The sequence below is a fragment of the Myxocyprinus asiaticus genome, chromosome 38, assembly GCF_019703515.2.
Source record: "Myxocyprinus asiaticus isolate MX2 ecotype Aquarium Trade chromosome 38, UBuf_Myxa_2, whole genome shotgun sequence".
Classification (NCBI taxonomy): domain Eukaryota; kingdom Metazoa; phylum Chordata; class Actinopteri; order Cypriniformes; family Catostomidae; genus Myxocyprinus; species Myxocyprinus asiaticus.
Window position 1 is genome coordinate 30,236,457 of NC_059381.1, and position 23,208 is coordinate 30,259,664.

At 35.7% G+C, this 23,208-nt stretch overlaps 1 protein-coding gene across 4 annotated transcripts in view; it reads left to right on the top strand.

Moving 5' to 3' along the window:
- LOC127429056 (dachshund homolog 2-like) overlaps positions 1–23,208 on the top strand; it is a 236,359-nt gene that overhangs the window by 97,625 nt on the left and 115,526 nt on the right. For all 4 annotated transcript variants that reach the window (XM_051677811.1, XM_051677810.1, XM_051677813.1 and 1 more), the window contains exon 2: positions 5,572–5,687. In XM_051677811.1, the coding sequence (XP_051533771.1) occupies positions 5,572–5,687 (116 nt within the window). The remainder of the gene's footprint in view (positions 1–5,571; positions 5,688–23,208) is intronic.

Consider the following 23,208-nt stretch of genomic DNA (forward strand, 5'->3'; position numbering starts at 1 on the left):
CGAGCGAGGAAAGAATGACTTGTTCTTTAACAATACACAGTCAAAGTGGAGCTAAATAAGAAAATAGCTTTAAGAGTCCCACGGGAGTCAAGTGCCTGTTACCGCACAATTGCCTGACTGCAGAGTTCTAACGACTCCAACATGGATGTTTTTTTTTTTTTTTTCGATCTTGTTCTTTGGTCATACCTCACTCAGGATTGCATGAAAGAAGCAAGTGAGTCAGATGCTCCAAATGACAAAAAAACAAAAAAAATATCTCTTTGCTCTCTAACAAACACAATTACATAGACCAACAGAGGAAACTGCTATTTTTCACCTTGTTCAAGTGCTGGCGGAAATGTCTGCTTAAGTTTCTTTAACAGTTGGTGTGCAATTTGAGGTTTGTAGTTGTCGTCTTCAAAGGCAGGATCTTTTGACACTTAGCTGATTTGTCTTCCTGCACTAAGTTGACCCCACAGAATCGTTTGCTGCCCCACCATGTTGTTTTCTAATGTGCTTTCCTCAAAGGAAATGGAGACGTGTTATCGGAACACTGAGGTAATTGATTGTTTTTCAATGTCTCTTTTGTGAGAATGATGTAGAAATTAACTTTGAAACATGAACACAGACCAAATGCAAGAAATAGTTCAACCAAAAATAAAATTTCCGTTGTCCTTTCTACAACCTAATGTCTTTCCAAAGCCATGTGTTTCTTTCTACTGTGGAACACAAAAGGAGACATTTTGAAGAATGTCTCTGCCGCTTTTTCCCATATCTGTTTGGCTGGCCAATAGAATATGGCAGGGGAGAGTGTTTGGGAAACCTTTTTGAAAACCATCATTGTTTTAGCAATTTCATGTGGTACCGCTAGTGGCGCAGAAAATACACACTTCACCCTTTTTTAAGTTTTTCGTTGAAAAATTAGCACCAGTTAATTAGTGACTTTCAAGCGCACCAGTCTCACTTATGAACAAGATTGTATTAAAAACCAGTTTGCACAACTGTCCCAGAATCAAAGACTCCATTAATTTTATCAGCACTAAAGTGAAATAGTGGCCTGGCAAACTGTCTTAACTCCATCGACTGTTCTCCACTTACAGGCACTACAACAGCTCAAGTGATTCATGATGATTGCCTTTCTTTTTCACCACGCTTCACTGTTCATAGTTTTTAATTGGATTAGTAATGTGATGGTCCGCAGTGATTTCAATTTGCAACAGATCATGACAATCTTGTCAACATGCAGTGAGTCAAACGGGGAACTCTGGGGCAGTGAAAGGGGCAGGTTTGTTTAGTGATGTATGGACAAAGCTGGATGCTGAAGGGGTCGTTTGAAGCTTACCATTGATCCACTTGGCTAGTAGTGAATATACCGTTTATTGGAGTCGTTTGACTGAAGTATGGCTTCCGTTTATGAAATTAAGGTGCTTACAAATGAACAATTATGCAAATTTCTAAGGTCTTAGAATGAGGCTCTCTTTTTAAAGAAAGAGTCCTGCGCAGAGCATTTGTGATGTTCAACTTGGTTCCATAGAATCATGTTACTAGACCTACATTTTTGCAAAATGTTTTTAACATGTCTCGTTGTACATATCACTGTAGTTTCTTGGTGAAATAAACACTAGAGGCGCTACATCAGTTACAAAGAGACTTTTATTCTCTTTCACATAAATCACAAATAAAAAGGCAAATTATCAATTCATGAACACTGACCGTTTCTCAATGCTAAGAACGCGTTCTCGTTCTTGCGTTCTTGCGTTTTTGTGAAAATCAGTCTTGCCTAACTACCTTGAAAGAGTAAACTTGGAAGACACGAGGACCTAAAATGTATCTTTTTTTTTTTGGAGGTGGGTGATGACATCAAACAAGTCCACAAAAACATAAGAAGGCAAAAAGAACGGACATTGAGAAACAGCAACTTATCGCCTTGTTCCTCACACAACGCTGTTTTATCATCAAAACACTTTTACATAGCACATGACTGAAGGCGATACATTTTAACCTTGCATTACATAACCAACTATGTTTACAAGCTTGTTCGAGCCTGATCAAATTGAGCAGTAGCTCAACTGATAGAGTGTTGCATTTGCAATTCAAAGGACCGGTGTGTGAATCTACATGTGAGCTGAAAGTGTCATAGAAGCACCACGAAATTTGAATTTATTCAGCAATTGAGTTTTTATGTCACATTTGCTTTTATGACACTATCGTTTAGGTTTAGGGTAGGGAGGTAGGTAGGTTTTGGTCATTTTAAAACTCAGAGCATTAACATCATCTGTTTTGGAGAAAATGTAACTCTCTTTTAGCAACACACAGTGGACATTTCACCTTGGAACTGTCACAACACGTGTAAGGAACCATGTAATATAATATACATTTTTATATTTTCATATACCATAATACCTTTTAAAAAAAATGGTTGCCAGTGTCACATAATTTTCATGAGATGAGGCTGGTCATGTCCATAGACTTTAAGCCTAACGTATACTTTATTTTTATTTTTATTATCCCCTTTTCTCCCAATTTGGAATGCCAAATTCCCACTATTCACACATTTTATCACGTGGCTCGTTGTGCATGACACCGCGGAGACTCACAGCATGTGGAGGCTTATGCTACTCTCTGTGATCCACGCACAACTTACCACGAGCACCATTGAGGGCGAGAACCACTAATCGCGACCATGAGGAGGTTACCCCATGTGACTCTACCCTCCCTAGCAACCGGGCCAATTTGGTTGCTTAGGAGACCTGGCTGGAGTCACTCAGCATGCCCTGGGTTCGAACTCGCGACTCCAGGGATAGTAGTCAGTGTCAAGACTCACTGAGCTACCCAGACCCCCCGTATACTTCGGTTTTGACATGAAAGTTTTGCCTCTGCGTACAGTTGAAAGCTAGTCTGTTACAGCAATTTAATTAAGTTCATAATTTGACTGTGCATGCATAAACAGGCTGTTGACGCATGCGTACTGTGACTGCACTATTTATCTTCGAAAGTTTAGACTCGAGTTATACAAATGAAGGTATATCTTGACCTCCTCACACACGCGCCCTTGACATGCACATCCACTGTTGTTGTTTCCACCTTTGTCTCCTGCTTTTTAGAGGTGATTTTATCTTATTCTAGCACCTCTTTGTGACAGTAACGGCTCAAATGTGAGTGCTGCCACCTTGTCGACCCTCTAATTAGTGCAATAATTCCAGGTGCTTGTGCATTCTGCACATTCAGAGTACATGTGGTTAGAAAAATCGGGCCGCATGCGTTCTGTATGCGTCTGTCCGAACTATACTTTGGGCTTAAGCAAGAGTAGAAGCCATAATTTGATGCCTGAATTTTTTTTGAGTGACCTATTGCCATGTCATACGTGCAAAGTCGATGGGCATGGCCAGTATTTTTGTACAAGCATGCGCTAAGTCTAGGCGCAAGTGGGTTTGGCAAAATTGCACGCACAAAGCGTTAATGGGCTGGGTCAAGTGCAGTTTAATTCAGAGGTTCTTCTCCAGCAATTTGCTATTTCTCAGGAAAATAGCAAATTGCGCTTTGCGTCACTTCGTTTACATACAATACACCCTAAGTTTGCGCGCATACACCCACAGATAACGGAAACACTCTCACCCACGCCCACATGGCTTTGCGCTGGCATGAAAATTGCGCTTAGAATTCAACTGGATAAGATGTTGCGCACGGTCGTATCTTTGCACACTTACGAAAATAGAGCCCAATATGTCTTACCACAAATTTCCAAGTTTTCAATGTTTCGTGGGCTGAATGAACAGCATTAAACAGACTTTACTTTCATCGCTCACATCCTCATTTTTGTTTACTCTAATAAGTATTAAATGTGCACACACTCTGCTATGGGTGACTTTTTTGTAACTGAAACATCTATGTAATACCATTACCATTTCTAAGTTCAATTAAACATAATTTCACCAGTTTAAAAAGTACCTTAAGTGTTGATTACATTTCCTTTTTCAGGTGTGCTTGTGATCTTTTCGTGGATAAAAAATGGTATTTTTATGTTTACGCATATCCTCATCAGCTAATTATTTATTAATTCTTCTGCCATTGACCTCGCTGTCCACCCCACTCCACTCGCTATTGTGCTCTTCCTTTTTTCTTTGCAATCACAAGTTCATTGGCGATTCTGCTTTGGTTTGTGTTTGTTAGCACTGCAGTATTAATAGAACGCTGGAAAACACTTGCTACTTGATGTACTTGGACACGATCCAATGATATGCAGCAGTAGAATTAGCATTTTGCTTTTCTGGCTTATTTTTCTCCACCAGCACCCTTGTGCAGGGTTCAAACTGTCATGTACCTGTCTCTTTGAAAGCCCGTCTCACAGAGTGTGAGAGATAAGTGTGTTTGCGTGTTTTGCATTGAATAATTTGTCAAGTGTGTTGTACGTTATTGAGAGAGAGTTCTTACACTGCGCTTGTTCGCATTTGTACCATGACAAAGGATGATGTGTAACCGTATGTATGATAGGAGTTTGTTTGATGTATGTCAGAGAGAGAAAGTGTGAAATGGTGTGTGGTTGTGGATGTTGTGGAGAGCGTGATACAAAAGCGAATTCTTTTGAAAAATCTAGTTTAAAACACACGTCAAGTTTGTAGAAATGTAATCTTTGTCTCCATGTTGGTTTCATAAAGTTTGGATTTAATGACTGATTAAAAATGCCATGTGGTGTAACCATCAAGTAAAAGGTATTAAAATACTTTCCTTGCTTCATTCCTTGCTTAGTGTACACAGCTTTTTTAATTTAAAAAGTGTTTTCAAACATATATTTAAAGGTATTAAAAAAAATAAAATAATAATAATAATAATAATAATAATATATATATATATATATATATATATATATATATATATATATATATATATATTTATATATTTTTACACATATCTTGTTTTTTTTTAAATGTGCCTTTTCATAAAAATATGTGATTAAAAAAAAAAAAAAAAAATATATATATAATATATTTTTTTTTTTTTTTTTTAGTCATGAGGGTCTGAAGGGGTCCTGTCTGTTTTATTTAATTATTGTTAATTAATAAAAAATTAAAAAAAATGGCAACCAATTTTTTTGGTTGAAATGGCCAAACAAAAGTTTTTCTGCTTTAAAAAAAATAAAGAAATAATAATAAATGATTATTCTGCACTACTCATGCCAGCATTTCTTTTTCGAGAACTTAAGCTTTTAATGAGACTTTTTATCATTTTTTTTACTGTCCCCGGACGGTAACACCACATGACAAGTTTTTACTTTAATCTCCAGAAAAATGACTTTTAACTCTTGAAAAATTTAAAACAAGTTCATTATAGAAGAGGTGTATTCAAGTAATTGTTTAGTGTGAATTGCATTTTTTATGTATTTTTGAATAACTCAATAGATCAGGACACAAAATGAGCATCACAATAAATGACCCAAATCCAGAGATGTATTAAAGAGTTAGTTAACCGTAAAAATGAATATTCTGTCATTTACAAACCCGTATGACTTTCTTTCTTCCATATGCAAAAATGCAAAAAATGTATTTCATATCATTACAACACCTGTCATCTCTCTCTCTCTCTCTCTCTCTCCAGTTCTCGGCCTGGTCGTCCCCCCAAGCGTTCTCTCGGTGTGGCGATGCAGGACAGCTCCCGTTTGCTCCCTCACAGCGTTCACGGCCTGCTCTCCCCGGGTCTGCTCTCCCCGACAGGTAAGACCACCTCTTTGCTTGCTCACCCACCTGGAAGACCTAAAAATACCAGCCTCCCCTGCCAATGAATGATGCATCCAAGTCGACACTAGTGAAAAAAAATATAATTTATCATATTTGTGCTTGAGCTCAATTTCAGTTTATGGTTTCATCTTTCATTGGTGTAATCTGGATAGCTAGTGGTGTTTGCTAAGGCAAGCACTATTAATATTGCTCACAATTAGGGATAGGGGTTTTTCAAAATCCAAAAACCAGATTATTATAGAGATTTGGAGGTGGGCTTTTTTTTTTTTTTTATTTAACCAGTAAGCACCCACATAACAACCACCCAGAACTCCTTAGCAACTGCCTAACAATGCCCTGACAACCACGCAAAACACCTTAGCATTGTGGTGGAGAATTTTGCACAGACAAGCACCACTCAAATTTACTTAAAAAAAATGTAAAAATCTATGTTTTTATCTGTTGTCTGTCTTCTCTCTCTCTCTCTCTCGCTCTCTCTCTTTCTCTTTTCCCTTCTTCCTCCCACTCTTCCACCTTCTGCAAATCAGCTCATATTGATTTTCCCCCTCTGTCCTTCACTGGCCACCACTGCGTCTCAAACAGAGGTTAAACTATTGGATTTCTGTAGCCTCCTTTGCTGTTTTCCTGCGCACACATTTGCTTTCTCTCTCTCTCTCTCTCTCTCTCTCTCTCTCTTATCTTTATCCCTCTTTCATCTCTTAGGCCTTTTGAAAACAACGCTTTTAAGAAGAATTGTTTTAGCGCTTTTACACCAAATCCCAAACCACCTGCATGTTTGTGAGAACATGTATATATTTACATCTAAATCTTGATAAACACACTAAGATATGCATGTACTGTGTGGTTTAAAAGTCAAGTTGTAAGTCTACTTGTGAATATGCTTCTATTTTGCTTTTTTCTAATGGAATACTTTTTATTTTCATTGCAAGTTATATAATCAGCATAACAATTTGAGAAAAAAAGTTGACTTGAAAAACTTTGTAGTAATTTGTTTTTGTCCCCCTAAATTTTGTTTTGTCCCTCTGTATTTTGTCCCCCTATATTTTGGTATGTCCTTCCTCCTGTGTGTTGTTTTGTCCCCCTTTTTTGTGTTGTCCCTCTGTATTTTGTTTGTTCCCATATATGTTGTTTTGTCCTCCTATATTTTGGTATGTCTTTCCCCCTGCATTCTGTTTTACCCCCCTGTATTTTGATTGTCCCCTCATCTTTTGTTTTGTCCTCCTATATTTTTGTATGTCCTTCCTCATTTATTTTGTTTTGTCCCCCTGTAATTTGTTTTGTACATCTGTATTTTTATTTTATTCCACTGTTTTTTTGGATGTCCTTCCTCCTGTATTTTGATTTGTCTCCTTGTATTTTATTTTGACTCCTATATATTTTGTTTCATCCCCCTGTATTTTGTTTTGTCCCCCCTTTTTATGTTGTCCCTCTGTATTTTGTTTCTCCCCATATATGTGTTTTTGCCCTCCTATATTTTGGTATGTCTTTACCACTGTATTTTGTTTTATACCCCTGTTTTTTGGAATGTCCTTCCTCCAGTGTTTTGTTTTGACCCTCTGTATTTTGTTTGTCCCCATATATTTTGTTTTGTCCTCCTGTTTTTTGTATGTCCTTCCTCCTGTATTTTGATTTGTCCCCTTGTATTTTATTTTGTCCCCATTTTTTTGTATGTCCTTCCTCCTGTATTTTGTTTTATTCCCCTGTTTTTTTTATGTCCTTCCTCCTGTATTTTGTTTTGTCCCCCTGTATTTTATTTGTCCCCCTATATTTTGTTTTGTATGTCCTTCCCCCTGTATTTAGTTTTGTCCCCCTGTATTTTGTTTGTCCCCCTATATTTTGTTTTGTATGTCCTTCCTCCTGTATTTTGATTTGTCCCCTTGTATTTTATTTTGTCCCCATTTTTTTGTATGTCCTTCCTCCTGTATTTTGTTTTGTCCCCCTGCATTTTGTTTAGTCCCCCTTTATTTTATTTTGTCCCCGTGTATTTTGTTTTGTCTGCCTGTTTTTTTTTTTTTTTGTATGTCTTTCCTCTTGTATTTTATTTTGACTCCCATATATTTAGTTTTGTCCCCCTGTATTTTGTTTTGTCCCACTATATTTTGGTATGCCCTTCCTCCTGTATATTGGTTTAGTGTTAGCAAGGAAATCTGACCTTTTGTAGTACACAAATTTTCTCATTTGATTAGTGACCTAGGAATAGAAATTCTTACTAATTTTGCATTGTAAGACCATTTATTTTTCTATTTTTTTTTAATCCTCAAACTTTCTACAATATTAATTTCTGTGTTTACTCTAGACTGATTAATGTAAGATTTTGAGTCTCAGATTTTTGATGTTGTCTCAGACTTTTGAACCACACTCAATGTCTCATTTAACATTCACTTTGCTCTGAAATATTCTGCTCTGATATATATCATGTGTGCTATCCTCCTGAAGCCACATATCCACTCTTTCCACCTGTGTGTTTGCTCATACATATACAAGTCTTGATTAACACAGGAACACATACTCACGCCTCGTTTAATGTAAACTTTGCTCTGATACAATCATGTCATGTTCGCTGTCCTCCGTAAGCCAGCGTTCCACTCCTTCCCTTTTAGCTTTGGTTCTCTAAATTGCTGATGGTAGTGGCAATTTAGCTCTCACAATGGCCAGCGCAAGTTTCGATTGGCGCGGTACGGAGTAGCCGGAGCAGTCCGTTAGCCGGCCCTGCTGATTTATTTTAGATGACTCTGTTGTTATTTCTGCCGGGGGCGGCTCCGGGGGGGAAGGAGCTCTTTAAAATGTGCGTCCACATTTCTCTCAATCCCTTTGCTCATCGGAGGATGGCAGGACTTTTGCCATTACTGCAATGGCAACAAACGTCTGACTTTTGTGATGCAATTTGAGAACATGGTTAGTTAATAGATACATAGATCATCTAATTTGTGATGCTTTCTAGGTATATTAAACAGGTTATTAATTTCTACCAGTGTAATAGCATTCCTTTGTCATTCTTTTTCATTTTTAAAGAAACTGTTCACCCAAAATGGTCAATTCTGTAATTTACTCACCCTTGTGTTGATAAAAAACCCTGACTTTCTTTATGACTTTTTTTCTTCCATGACACACAAAAAGAGATGTTTAGCAGAATATCCAAGCTGCTCTTTTCCATAAAATGAAGGCAGATAGTGACCAGGTGTTATCAAGCTCCAAAAAGGACAAAAAGCACCATAAAAGTAGTCCATATAACTTGTGCATAACACATATATCTCAAGTCTTCTGAAACCTTCTGAAGTCATTTTTACAAGGTACAGACTAAAATTTAAGTTGTTATTCACTGAAAATCTTCCCCTTTGCCTTAGCTCTCAAATCTCATTCACACTTCAGCTTATTTGAATTTTGTGTTGTGATCGGTCTTGTGACGTATTAAAACAAATGCCATTCTGCATCATTGATGTCAAATTTGGTGTGACACATATACTTAAATGTCATGTGATGCTGCTGTTTTGGAACAACATGAGGGTGAGTAAATGATGGCAGAATTTTAGTGAAGTTTGAAGTTTTTGTAAACTGTTACTTTAATGATTTTTGGCAGAATCCAAACCATTCATTTACACTTGAGTTTAGTTTGAATTTAGCAAACATGCATTTACTGTCACATATCTTACATCATATATCTTGTAGCCAGTATCTTTTTTTTCTATCTGGTAGTTACAGTACTGGCATTATTTATCCAAATAAAAAGAAAAGGAGGCAACATTTTTGGATTGCCTCCAAGTGTGTCCTAAACGCTGCATCGTTTTTCTGTGGTTCTGCGCATAAATCCATATGTCCTGAGATTTCACTGTTGCTAAATGAAATGATCTCCACATGCATTTCAGAATATATCAGTCTATTCCGTATGACAACAATATCAACATATTGTGAAACCTGAGTGGCTGAACTTACTCTGACTGTTTATAGTGAACGATTACTCCGCAACACTTGCATTTCTTGATTTACTATTGTATCTTCCACTTACAATACAAAATTTATCAATTTAGTCAAGCAGATCAAATGAGTCAAAGCAATCCTTTCCCATACATCATTTGACGTTTTACGCAATTGTACAGCACTTCCATTGAAATATCTTTAATAATGCAGTATTCACTATAATCGAACTGCTGCAATACTAAAAAACATTAACTTGTAAATGGGACAAAATTATCAAGAAAATGACTAAATTTGAAACTTTTTAATAGAGATAGAAACAAATGTAATTAGTAATGGTAGTTATTTTAATTTAGTATTGATTCTAATTACATTTGACCTTATTGTACGCAGTAATGAATTGATTTATAATGACATAAAATTTAATAACTGTTATAATAATCATAACTGTTATTAAAAAATGAACATTTGCTATCTAAAATGTTATGTTCTGTCATACTTCCCATGACTTTTCTTATGACTTTTATGCATTTGAAGCATCTTAACTATTAGTGCATTCTAGCAGCGTTTCGACCACATCAGAGTTGTCATTTAATTATTAGCAGCAATTTGTGCTGTTATTACTTACTTATGTCATAATTAGGCAGAACAAAGTGGTGGCTCAACTGATCCAGTGCTCAGTAGAGGATATCAGTGCTCGCCAACACCTTCAGAGAGAGAAAAACAGCAAGAGAAAGACGTCTCTGGAGAAATGAAGTGTTTTCTCTTCTCTCCAAGCTCTCCTGTGTGTTGTCAGTCAAGACAGAGCGTCAGACCTGCTAGTAAACCAGGTGTTGTTGTAAGCTTTGTTTTTGCATTTGGTTTCGTGGATTGCTGTTGACAGAAACATTATAAGCCCGTGGCACTTTAGTGGAGGAGAGACAGAGAGAGAGAGCGAGCCAGCTAATGTGTATCTCATATGGTTATTAGTGCTGCACCGAAAACACTGGTCCGATAAAAGGAAAAGTATTATTTTATTTTATTTATTTATTATTATTATTATTTTGTATTCAATTGTAAATGTTATTATTAGGGATGCACCAAAACCAATTTTTCTATAACTACACATTTTATTATAAAATAGAGTAGACAGAATATAATGACATAAAAAATGTGTACCTATTAAGAAAAACTTTATTGTTAACTACTGGATGATGCAGCAGTAAAATTAACAGTAATTCCAGTGAAAATCTTCAGTGAACATGAAGCCAGTCCAACTGGCAACATTTTTTTTCTTCCACATTGTATGTGAACCTGGAATGTGGAACGGATTCTTTAGTGGATCTCTTATTTGTGTTCACTTTAAGTAATTAATCAGTCATTTAAAATATTATTGTAATTGTGATATACTGTTATTATTGTTAACATAATAATAATAATAATAATAATAATAATAATCTAGTTACTGTGTATTATGCAATAATACAATTTCAGTCACAATTTCTTAAATTTAAAACCACCCTGGCTTTTATTTTGGCATAACTTTGCAGGAAGAAATTTGAGTTTGTGTCTGTAGGCTAGTTCACAGTAGTTTTAATTTGCTTCTCATCAGGTGAAATGCTCCTCCGGCGCCATTCTTAATGCATGTTTTAAGCATACCGAACTATCAAGCACCTACAGCTGAGATGGAGTTCAAGTGGAGCGCTCATATATTGCGAGCCACAGCGCTGAATACAGCAGTGCATCAATAGTCCTGCACGTGCTATGAGTGTGTGTCAACAACAGAGCAGCGCTCATTTACTGAAGCACACTGCACATGCAGACTGTATATTTACTTATTAAACGCATCCTTTGCGATTCACAAAACTATTTTATGGCTTCAAGAGACTGAATATAATGCATATGGGTCATAAGGACTAATAGTTCTTTTAAGCTTCTTTAATGTCGTATTGCAGCTTGACAGTAACGACCATGACACACAATAACACACATTATCGAAGCACTGAAAATCGCTCTTAAAGGGACAGTTCACCCAAAAATGAAAATTCTCCGATCATTTACTCACCCTCAAGCCATCCCAGATGTGCATGACTTTCTTTCTTCTGCGGAACACAAACAAAGATTTCACAAACAAAGTGAATGGTGCCTAGAACTTTGAAGCTCCAAAAATCACATAAAGGCAGCATAAAAGTAATCCATACGACTCCAGTTATTTAATATATGTGTTCTTAAGAGATGCAATCACTTTGGGTGAGAAACAGATCAATATTTAAATCCTTTTTTACTATAAATCTCCACTTTCACTTTCAGAATTTGAAAAGTAACGTAACCTAAATTAGACATAAAGTAACTGGTTCTGTTCAAATTTTCGGCCTATATTTTCTGCCATTTTTTCTCTTTTGGTCAAAAACCTAAAATAGTTTTTTATACCATTTTTGGTCGATTGATTACTATACCAGTGACAATTATTTTTTAATTTTTTTTAAATTAAGGGGCAATATTTGCCCCGGAAATACATTTTTAGGGGCATTTTCTTCCTTTATGATGGGTTAATTTTTCCTAACATAAATTTTTGTCATCTTTTCTTACAAGTTAAGCTCAATCGACAGCATGCGTGACATAATGTTAATTACTAAAAAACCCTGCTCCTTTATTTAAAACAAATCTGGGTTACAGTAAGGCACTTACAATGGAAGTGAATGAGGCCAGTCCATAAACATTACAATACATTTTAATAGTCACAAAACGTAAACATTACATGTTTTAACACAAATTTTGTGTTATTAAAATTTATGAGTAAGAAAATGTTTTTAGCAGTGTTCCCAGCTCACTCTCTGTTCCGGGTCTGAGTCTGGGCCAACTGCTGATAACAGATAACTGATGGACGGCACTGATGTAAAATGTCAGCGAAAGGACACTTTCTCTCAGACTCACACATTAACACACACACTTTCCCCTCAACTGTTCTCATATATACACACTTGTAGAAAACAACACAAACCTGCCCATACACACACACTCACAGACACACTCTCTTTCTGTCTCTCTCTTTTTCTTTGTGGGTGAAAACAATTGCAGGCCTAGCTGGCGACTTTGATGAATGACATGTCCCTTTGGGGAGCAGTTTCTCCATCTGTATACCCCCCAACTCCTAACACACTCACTCAAACACACATGTGCAGAAACACACAGCGCACTCAGAGTATTTAAGACTGCCGCTGGCTCCGTCATGCACCTGTAAACATTCTCGCGCACACAGCACTCAAGACATCTTTTTCAAGTACCTAGAGTCTCCTTGTCAACCGTTGTTTCAAAGTTATTTAGTACAACCAGTACTCTGTTTTGTCTACTTTCCACTATTTATTGAGCCTTAGGCCACTTTCACACTAATCTGTTTTCATTTGAAAAACTGTTTTCAGTTTCCTACGTAAACTGTAATAGAGACGTAAACATAGCGAAATCAATGTGTTTTCAAACAAAAACGTATTAGTGTGGACGTGGCCTCGGATTTACGCCGTGACCTCTAGGGATGGGTCACTGACTAGTTAATTAGTGATATTGATTAGTTTATCAAAAATTATTTTTTTTTTGGTTTAATTTTAGTTTAGATTTGCTGTACTTTAAAAGTCTCACGGGAAAGTTTGAAGCACTGCCGCTAAAGCCATGCAGACGGTCTTCGGCCATTGCGTTTTTGTGCATAACAATTTTTATAACATTTTTAAGAAGCCGTGGCAAGATAAAAATTATATAACTTTTAAAAACATGCCTTGATGGCCCTGTCCATTCCCTCGCTGTTTTTGAACACAAGAACACCCCCCTAAGAAATGCATCCGATTGGGATCAGGTTACCCCCGAAACCAGTTTTTATACAGGGCTTCCATAAAGGAATAGTTTACCCAAAAATGAAAAATCTGTTATTATTTACTCACCCTTATGTCGTTCCCACAGCTCGTTTACAGTGGCACGCGTTCATGCGAGAACTTAAGGGTGTTGTTTGCGCTAAACAAAACAAGCAATGTTTAAAATCTTAGCTAAAAAAATGACTTAAATTCCAAGTTGTTGTTTTTTTTTTTACCAAAATCTATTGTATGCCTTCAGAAGACATGGAATATGACAAACGAGTCAGACTTTAATGACAATTTTGTGTTCTTTTTTAAGCTTTAAAATAAGGCACTATCCACTGCTATTGTACTGAAAAGACGCTGGGGGATCTTCATTAAAAACTCTCTTTTTTTGCTCCTTACAAGAAAGTCATACAGTACATGTTTGTGGAAACAACTTTCGGTTTTCTGCCTTGAGCTTTGTAAGGGACACAATTCTCTCTTCTGTTTTCGAAGTGGTCACTTGCTTTGCACTCTGACTAGAGGGGTTACAGTAAGTGTGTGTGCATGTGTGTGTATGTAGGAATAGAGCTAAGATTAATAAAACATGGAGATCTGTTTAGTGACATATGGGCCAGCACAGCTCATCTCCTGCATTCTAATGAATGCTAAGCCTTTCAAAATGTGAGAGAATAGAGCTTTGTGTTGCCAGGAATGTAGATATCAGTGAGAACCAGTGAGCATTTTAACCTTCAATTCATGTGGACGCTTTGTAAGGAGTGTATACAACAACACCAAACTTAATTTCTTACTTTTGTCAGGATTGCTTTTTAACACAGATCATCAACACGAGTTGTAAAATGTCATAAGGAGTCATGTGTTAACAAATGCATCTTGAAGTGGCACAGTTGTGCAGTTTTAACATATGGCAGTCAGTTGACAAGTCAGCTGAAAAAAAATCCACAGTTGAACACAAATTAAGCTAGTAATTTGCAAACCATTTCTTCTGTGTCAGTAACTTCTCACCACCTTAACTTGCGGGAGCGAATGAACAATATCATTAGCACATTTGTGACTTTTTTTAAAGTTGATGGCAGTATAATCTTGAAGGAATTGTTTAATGTCAACTTGTAATAAAGTGTAAGAGATGTAATGTTGCTAGAATAACTTAAAGGAATAGTTCACCCAAAAATGGGGTCATAATTTACTCACCCTCTTGCCGTTCCAGACATGTAGGACTTTCTTTCATATTCAGAACACATAAGATGTCTTTTCAATACAATGGCGGTTGATAGGGACTCACTTTAAAGCTTAAAAATGCACCCAAAAGAACCATAAAAGTTTTCAATGTGTCTCATGCGAAATAAACCAAGTCTTCTGAAGGCATACTATAAGTTTTTGGTAAGAAAAATGATGTAAAATGTACGTTATTTTTCACTGAAAATCTAGACGTTCTAGTTCAGGATTGCACAAGAAGCTTGTGTCATGCATTCACATTAGAACTTGTGATGTTTAGCACTACAACACAAGTTTTTGAAAAGAGTTTTGACTCGCCCTTTACTGTGTTTAAACAAACAAAAACGTGTTGACAAAAATCCACTTACAGTGGAAGTTGGCCTACGTAAACTTACGTAAAACTGAGGGACGAAATTACTATCTGTGGTAATCGATACAGCTTCAGTTGTATTTATCCCAGAACTTTTCTTTAAGAAATACAAAATTGATACATGTTATGTATTTTAGACCAATTTTTGCAGTGTATAATGAATTGGGGGGTTTGTTATATCATTTAACACCAGATTCCACTTCCCCTACTTCAGCTTAATAATGAAATGCAGTGTCCTCCTGTAAAACACACACACACACACACACACACACAATTATAGAGCTAGCAGAAATCTTTTTTGCTTTATTATAATAATAAAAAAAACCACATGCACACACACGACGTGCACACACATAAACAGACCTCCATTGGGTGGCCTTTAATCCCTATTTAATGAAGGTTATGCTTTTTTTTTTTTTTTTATCACAGAGTGATCTGCATGTCTTCAAACACACTAGCGGGAGACATCTCAATAGCTCTTCATTACTGCAGGCAGAGCCTGTGGAAAAAAACAACTAAGACATCATAATTACAAGAGCACGCACTGGCTCGGGAACGGAGAGAGTTAGCACGATGGAGAAAAAGAGAGAAGATCTTTGAGTGCTTATTTCCATTGCTCTTGTGATAAAGACAAGCCCAGCTACTCTCCATTGGGTTTCCATTACTTCTGTCTCACTCCCTGCATTGATCAAAGCTGAAGCGAGTGAATGGCAATGGATAACACACTTTACTCATGTTTTATCCTCTTCAAACAAATTGTCCTCTGTTATCAATAAACATATTTTCCCAAGATGAAGAAGGTATTACCCGTTATGAGACATTTGCTGAATGTACATTTATGTTTTTGGTAAAACATATTGCAATGTGGGCACACTAGGGGCCGTCATTGTCCCGTGGGTTCTGAGACGAGTGGGGGCCCCACTAAGTTCCACTATGGTATAGCCTACTCATGAAAATTTTTTGTCCTGGGCCCCATTAATTTAAAAACACACTCTATAATATAAAATGCACTCTACATCACCAGTAAAGTAAGACCACAATATATTTATCCATTTGTGATTTTGAAGGATTCCAAAGAAGTTACGTGACAAATCACGGCAAAATATTTGCATTATGCTCTGATGCTCTAATTGACTTTTGCAGAAATTTTTGCCGCAGTTATGCCAAAATATGAAAAGCTACAGTTTTGTTATTTCTAAAACTGTTGGTTAAAGTTTTCGCCACAGTAATGTACATTTATTGTTTCTACCATAAAACAGTTTTTTTCTTCACCAAAATACCACAGCTTCTATAGTTATTGTTACTTTTAAAACAAATTTTCTTTTTTTTGTAAACAGTTGGTTGAATTTTTACCAAAATACCATAGCTACTACAGTTATTAAGATTACAATAATATATATATATATATATATATATATATATATATATATATATATATATATATTTTTTTTATTTATTTATTTTTTTTTTAATTTTTTTTTTAAAGCTGATGTAATTTTTGCGACACTAGCACCACCGAATGGAATTGCCAAAAAAACGATGTTTTCAAAACAGCTTTCCGAATACATCCCTCACCTGCAGTTGTTCAAACAGTCAGATAGTCCCACCCCCAACTCACGCCACTGGTTGAGTAACATTGTTGGGGCAGGTCTAAGCGGGTTGCTCTAAACAAATACAGGTATTTTTATAGTGCCACAGAGACACAGTGTTTACCGTTTTTGAGAAAATTCATCTGCTAATGACTTATTTATAGTTGTCTTTGCATATTAAGTTGGAATAGAAGAAAGTATTTTAGCACTGAAAAAGATGCATACTACAGCTTTAAACTGTTGGTCACAGTTTTTACCAAACTAATGCAGCTACAACAGGTATTGTTACTACTAAAGCAGTTTTTTTAAACTGTAGGTTGAAGTTTTTGCCATAATACAATATCTACTACAGTTATTGTTACTACAGTAAAACTGAGTTTTTAATATTGTGCTTGTTTTTATAATAGAGTGATGTTACAGCATTAACTACTAGTTGAACAGTTTGGTTCTGTATACTATGCTGAATTTTTTGGAAGTTAATGTGGTTGTGGTTGATTTTGAAACCTGTTTGGTTGGCCTAAAGCAGTCAGAAGAGGATCGACAACTGTTTCACTTCAGTTTATACATGACCAAAAAGACTCGTGATTATGATGCTACTTAAAAAATCCCATTCAAACTTATCAGGATTTTACAGTTATCAATTAGCCTATATTTGTAAAGTAGAACCTACAATATTTTGGAGGGATTATGTTGTTAATGGCATCAGCAAACTTCATCGTCTTCAAAGTTTCTTGAACTCAAACTTCTTTACTGAAAAATGAATAGCTATTGAGACATCCACCTACAGAACTTCAACGATATGATACTCATCTGTCTGTCAACCACTGGCCTCCTTATCCTCGCACTGCTCGGCAGCGTCAGCTCTATTATTAGCCACTTAATTAGCAAAAGCGACTTGATTGACAGTTTGGAGCCAATGACTCACGTTCAGGACAAACGTCTGAGCATATGTGTGTTGTTCGGGTGTGTTAGCGCCGCCGGCGACACATTAAGACCCACCTTAAGATCAATCCCACACTCTCATGCTAAAACCTCTTATGCTAGCGCTAGTTTATCTGTGTGTGTCAGAGATTACAAAAGTGGGATTAGTTCTGCAGAATGATACACATTTGTTGATCCCAAATAAATTATGTCGTCTTTAGGAAGCCTTGGAGGGACATATTTCACTCGGGTACCTCAGGATTAAATATTGTAGAAATCATGTTACCTCAGTGGAAAAAGGCTAATTGTTATTGCTTCCGGGGTTGTTTGACAACTTCTTTGCAATAAAAGAAATCATTAGTATTGGTAGAAATGACTGATTTCTGAAATAGGTGTGAATGATGAAAGATGCACATCATGTGAGTTTAAAGAAGACGGCACTGCTTAATGATTATTAATTCAATATCAATGAAAAATTTCAGTTATAGGTTTCATCTAAATATATCAAAGACATGTATTAGTGTACAAAATATATTTGTTAATGAAAAAAAAATAAAAAAATAAAAAAAAATATATATATATATATATATATATATATATATATATATATATATATATATATATATATTACATTAGGTTTAGAAATTAGGTTCGGGGCATGCCACCAAAAATTAGAAAAGCCCCCGAAATTCTAAATGTGTGGGCCAAAATGCCCTTGTAATTAATTTAATGGAATTAATTTTTCTTTTTATTATTATTTGTACCATTTGATATAGTTCTTGATATAGTCATACGTACTACATATATTATGGCATAAAATATGAATTAATGTTTATTTCATTCTTACAATAAGATTTCTTAGGATAATAAATTCTTAAAGTATTTGACATAAACAGATAAGGCAGTTTGTTTTAAATGGTTATATCTCATAATATTATAGAATATATTTAGAACAGTATATACAAATACATATGTATTTGTATATATACAGTATATACTGTTGTAAAATTCTTTATATATATATATATATATATATATATATATATATATATATATATATATATATATATATATATATATATCAGCCACAACATTAAAACCACCTGCCTAATATTGTGTAGGTCCCCCTCGTGCCGCCAAAACAGCGCCAAGCCACATCTCAGAAAAGCATTCTGAGATGATATTCTTCTCACCACAATTGTACAGAGTGGTTATCTGAGTTACTGCAGACTTTGTCAGTTTGAACCAGTCTGGCCATTCTCTGTTGACCTCTCTCATCAACAAGGCATTTCCGTCCACAGAACTGCCGCTCACTGGATGTTTTTTGTTTTTGGAACCATTCAGAGTAAACTGTAGAAACTGTTGTGTGTGAAAATCCCAGGAGATCAGCAGTTACAGAAATACTCAAACCAGCCCATCTGGCACCAACAATCATGCCACGGTCAGAATCACTGAGATAACATTTTTCCCCCATTCTGATGGTTGATGTGAACATTAACTGAAGCTCCTGACCCGTATCTGCATGATTTTATGCACTGAACTGCTGCCACACGATTGGCTGATTAGATAAATGCATGGATGATTGTTGGTGCCAGACAGGCTTGTTTGAGTATACTGTCTGTGTATATACACTACCGGTCAAAAGTTTTGAAACACTTGACTGAAATGTTTCTCATGATCTTAAAAACCTTTGATCTGAAGGCATATGCTTAAATGTTTGAAATTAGTTTTGTAGACAAAAATATAATTGTGCCACCATATTAATTTATTTCATTATATAAAAAAAAGTTTTAGAAATTGATGACTTGGACCAAATAATAAAGAAAAGCAGCCAATAAGTGCCCAACATAGATGGGAACTCCTTCAGTACTGTTTAAAAAGCATCCCAGGGTGATACCTCAAGAAGTTGGTTGAGAAAATGTCAAGAGTACATGTCTGCAAATTCTAGGCAAAGGGTGACTACTTTGAAGATGTTAAAATATAACACAGTTTTGATTTATTTTGGATTTTGTTTAGTCACAACATAATTGCCATAGTTCCATTTATGTTATTCCATAGTTTTAATGACTTTACTATTATTAAAAAAGGTGAAAAAAAATTATAATAAAGAATGTTAAAAGTGTTTCAAAACTTTTGACCAGTAGTGTATATACTATGTATATATATACTCTCTCTGTATATATTGTATAGACTGGCAGGGTGATTACATTATCCTGCTGTAAATTACTGTTAATTACTGTAAATTATTCCACTTATTATTACTTATCATCTCACTTATTGTTATAGGGTTTCTTACCAAATACATTGCCATAAAATATTGATTTCAGTTGAAATTAGAAGAATAATTTAGCGGTCATTATACAAAAAATATTCAACCACATGAATGCCGCAATTAACCAGAGTCAGAATTAATCAGAATCAAGTAACACAGAGAACTGTGTAGTTAATAACATTGTATAACATTACAATAAATGTTTAAAACTATATAAAATTGATATTAATCACAGTTTTTCAGTATGTGAATGATTTTTGTACTAATAAAATGTTAATAAGCAGAGAATTGAGCATCAAGAGGTTGTATGAATAATCTGTCCATGTTAATTACTAATCAGGACACCTGCAGCTAAATGAGCTTGTGCTTACCAGAAATAGTTCTTGTTCTCCATGTGAAGGGCATCAGTACACACACACACACACACACACACACACACACACATACACACACACACACTGGACACCTCATACAGAATTTTAATAGATACACACTTTATAAAAGAGGCCAAAAAAACAAAGAGTCTCAGCATCCCATGGCGAGCTTTATTAATTTTGACAGTGCAATATGTAAATGGATATTTTAGTGCTTACTCTGCTAGTTAGCCAGGTATCGGCCATGCTGACACTTCTTCCCCTTGTAAAAAAGAAAAGGAAAAAAGAGAGAAAGTCAATAGCACATCGATGAAGTCACAGTAATTTTTACATACTGTCCTCAACTTTGCCTTCATCTGCACATTTTTCTAAACTTAACATCAAAGTTCAAGATCTGACTTGGTTAATCTGGTATTAAAATGAATAAAAGGGTGACCTTGTCCAAATTAATAAGTCAGTGGCGAAATGCGCTTTCAACATTCAGAAAGGTTACACAAAGGTTAGCCTTCAAGTGTGGCACCAGCATGCCGGGCGAGATGCAGAAAGACAGATGCTCAATGTTTTCTCTTTCACATAGACTCTTCAACTTGCTTTGTTCATGAAACACAGGAGTCGCACTCTCCTAAATATCCTTTATGGCTGTTATAAGATAGCCAATAGACAAATCTTACGATGCATAAGAGGCACATGTCTCATTAAGGTGGACCGGTGAAGGTGAAATCCGTTTGTGTCTTAAATGGTGATCAAGACACTGTAGTAGACCATTCTCACTGCATTGACAAGTATGTTAGGGATTTTGTTTGTCTTCGAAAAAAACCCCTAAGATGTTAAATAGGGGAAAAAAAAATAAACAGGATTTTCAGAACATTGATGGATGATTCAGAACTCTTTCCCTTAATTTAGACTACAAAAAATAAGGTGTAATAATAATGAGGTTTATTTAGTGTTGCTTCTTTTTCAACAGTAAGGAATGCTAAAAGCAGCCTAATCTCATGAACACTGTGTGACCATGGCAACATTATGGCAAACCAAAATTACGTGCTTCATTACACATTTCGCTTTAGTTTACCAGTGAAATGTCCAGCTGTGGGTGCCAGAAGCGAGTGAAATTATGTTGTAATAAGATGAGGTTTTTAAGGTGAATATTAGATGGATGTTTTAATGAGTAAAATGTACGTCTCTAACCTAAAACTGTAGCCTAAACCTAACCAATAGTGTTCATAAAGATAAATGAAAGGTGAACATAAAAGACATCCTTACCCTAAACCAACACCTAAACCTAACTGATAGTGTTTAAAAAGATAAATGAGAGGTGAACAAAATGGACATCCTTACCCTAAACCAACGTCTAAACCTAACCGATACTGTTCAAAAAGATAAATGAGAGGTGAACAAAACAGACATCCTTACCCAAAACGAACACCTAAACCTAACTGATAGTGTTCAAAAAGATAAATGAAAGGTGAACAAAACAGACATCCTTACTCTAAACCAATGTCTAAATATAACCGATACTGTTCAAAATGATAAATGAGAGGTGAATAAAACAGACATCCTTACCTAAACCAACGCCTAAACCTAACCGATAGTGTTCAAAAAGATAAATGAGAGGTGAAATAAACAGACATCCTTACGTTAAACCAATGCCTAAACCTAACCGATAGTGTTCAAAAAGATATATGACGGGATGAACAAAACAGACACACTTACCCTAAACCAATGTCTAAACCTGACCGATAGTGTTCAAAAAGATAAATGAGAGGTGAACAAAACAGACATCCTTACTCTAAACCAATGTCTAAATCTAACCGATACTGTTCAAAAAGATAAATGAGAAGTGAATGAAACAGAAATCCTTACCCTAAACCAACACCTAAACCTGACCAATAGCATTCAAAAAGATAAATGAGAGGTGAAATAAACAGACATCCTTATGCTAAACCAATGCCTAAACCTAACCGATAGTGTTCAAAAAGATATATGAGGGGATGAACAAAACAGACACCCTTACCCTAAACCAATGCCTAAACCTAAGGGATAGTGTTGAAAAAGATAAATGAGAGGTGAACAAAACAGATATCGTTACCCTTAACACCTAAACCTTGCCAATAGTGTTCAAAAAGATAAATGAGAGGTGAACAAAACAGACATCCTTAACCTAAACCAATGCTTAATCCTGACCAATAGTGTTCAAAAAGATAAATGAGAGGTGAACAATATAGTCATCCTTAACCTAAACCAACACCTAAACCAAACTGACAGTTTTCAAAAAGATACATGAGAGGTGAATAAAATGGACATCCTTACCCTAAACCAACACCTAAACCTAACCTATAGTGTTCAAAAAGATAAATGAAAGGTGAACAAAACAGACATCCTTAACCTAAACCAATGCCTAAACTTGACCGATAGTGTTCAAAAAGATAAATGAGAGGTGAACAAAATAGACATCCTTACCCTAAACCAACACCTAAACCTAACCTATAGTGTTCAAAAAGATAAATGAGAGGTGAACAAAACAGACATTCTTAACCTAAACCAATGCCTAAACCTGACCGATAGTGTTCAAAAAGATAAATGAGAGGTGAACAAAACAGACATCCTTACGCTAAACCAATGCCTAAAACTAACCGATAGAGTTAAAAAAGATATATGACGGGATGAACAAAACAGACACACTTACCCTAAACCAATGCCTAAACCTGACCAATTGTGTTCAAAAAGATAAATGAGAGGTGAACAAAACAGACATCCTTACCCTAAACCAACCCCTAAACCTAACCGAAAGTGTCGAAAAAGATAAATGAGAGGTGAACAAAACAGACATCCTTAACCTAAACCAACACCTAAATCTGACCAATAGTTTTGAAAAAGATAAATGAGAGGTGAACAAAACAGACATCCTTAACCTAACCAATGCCTAAACCTGACCGATAGTGTTCAAAAAGATAAATGAGAGGTGAACAAAACAGACATCCTTACTCTAAACCAATGTCTAAATCTAACCGATACTGTTCAAAAAG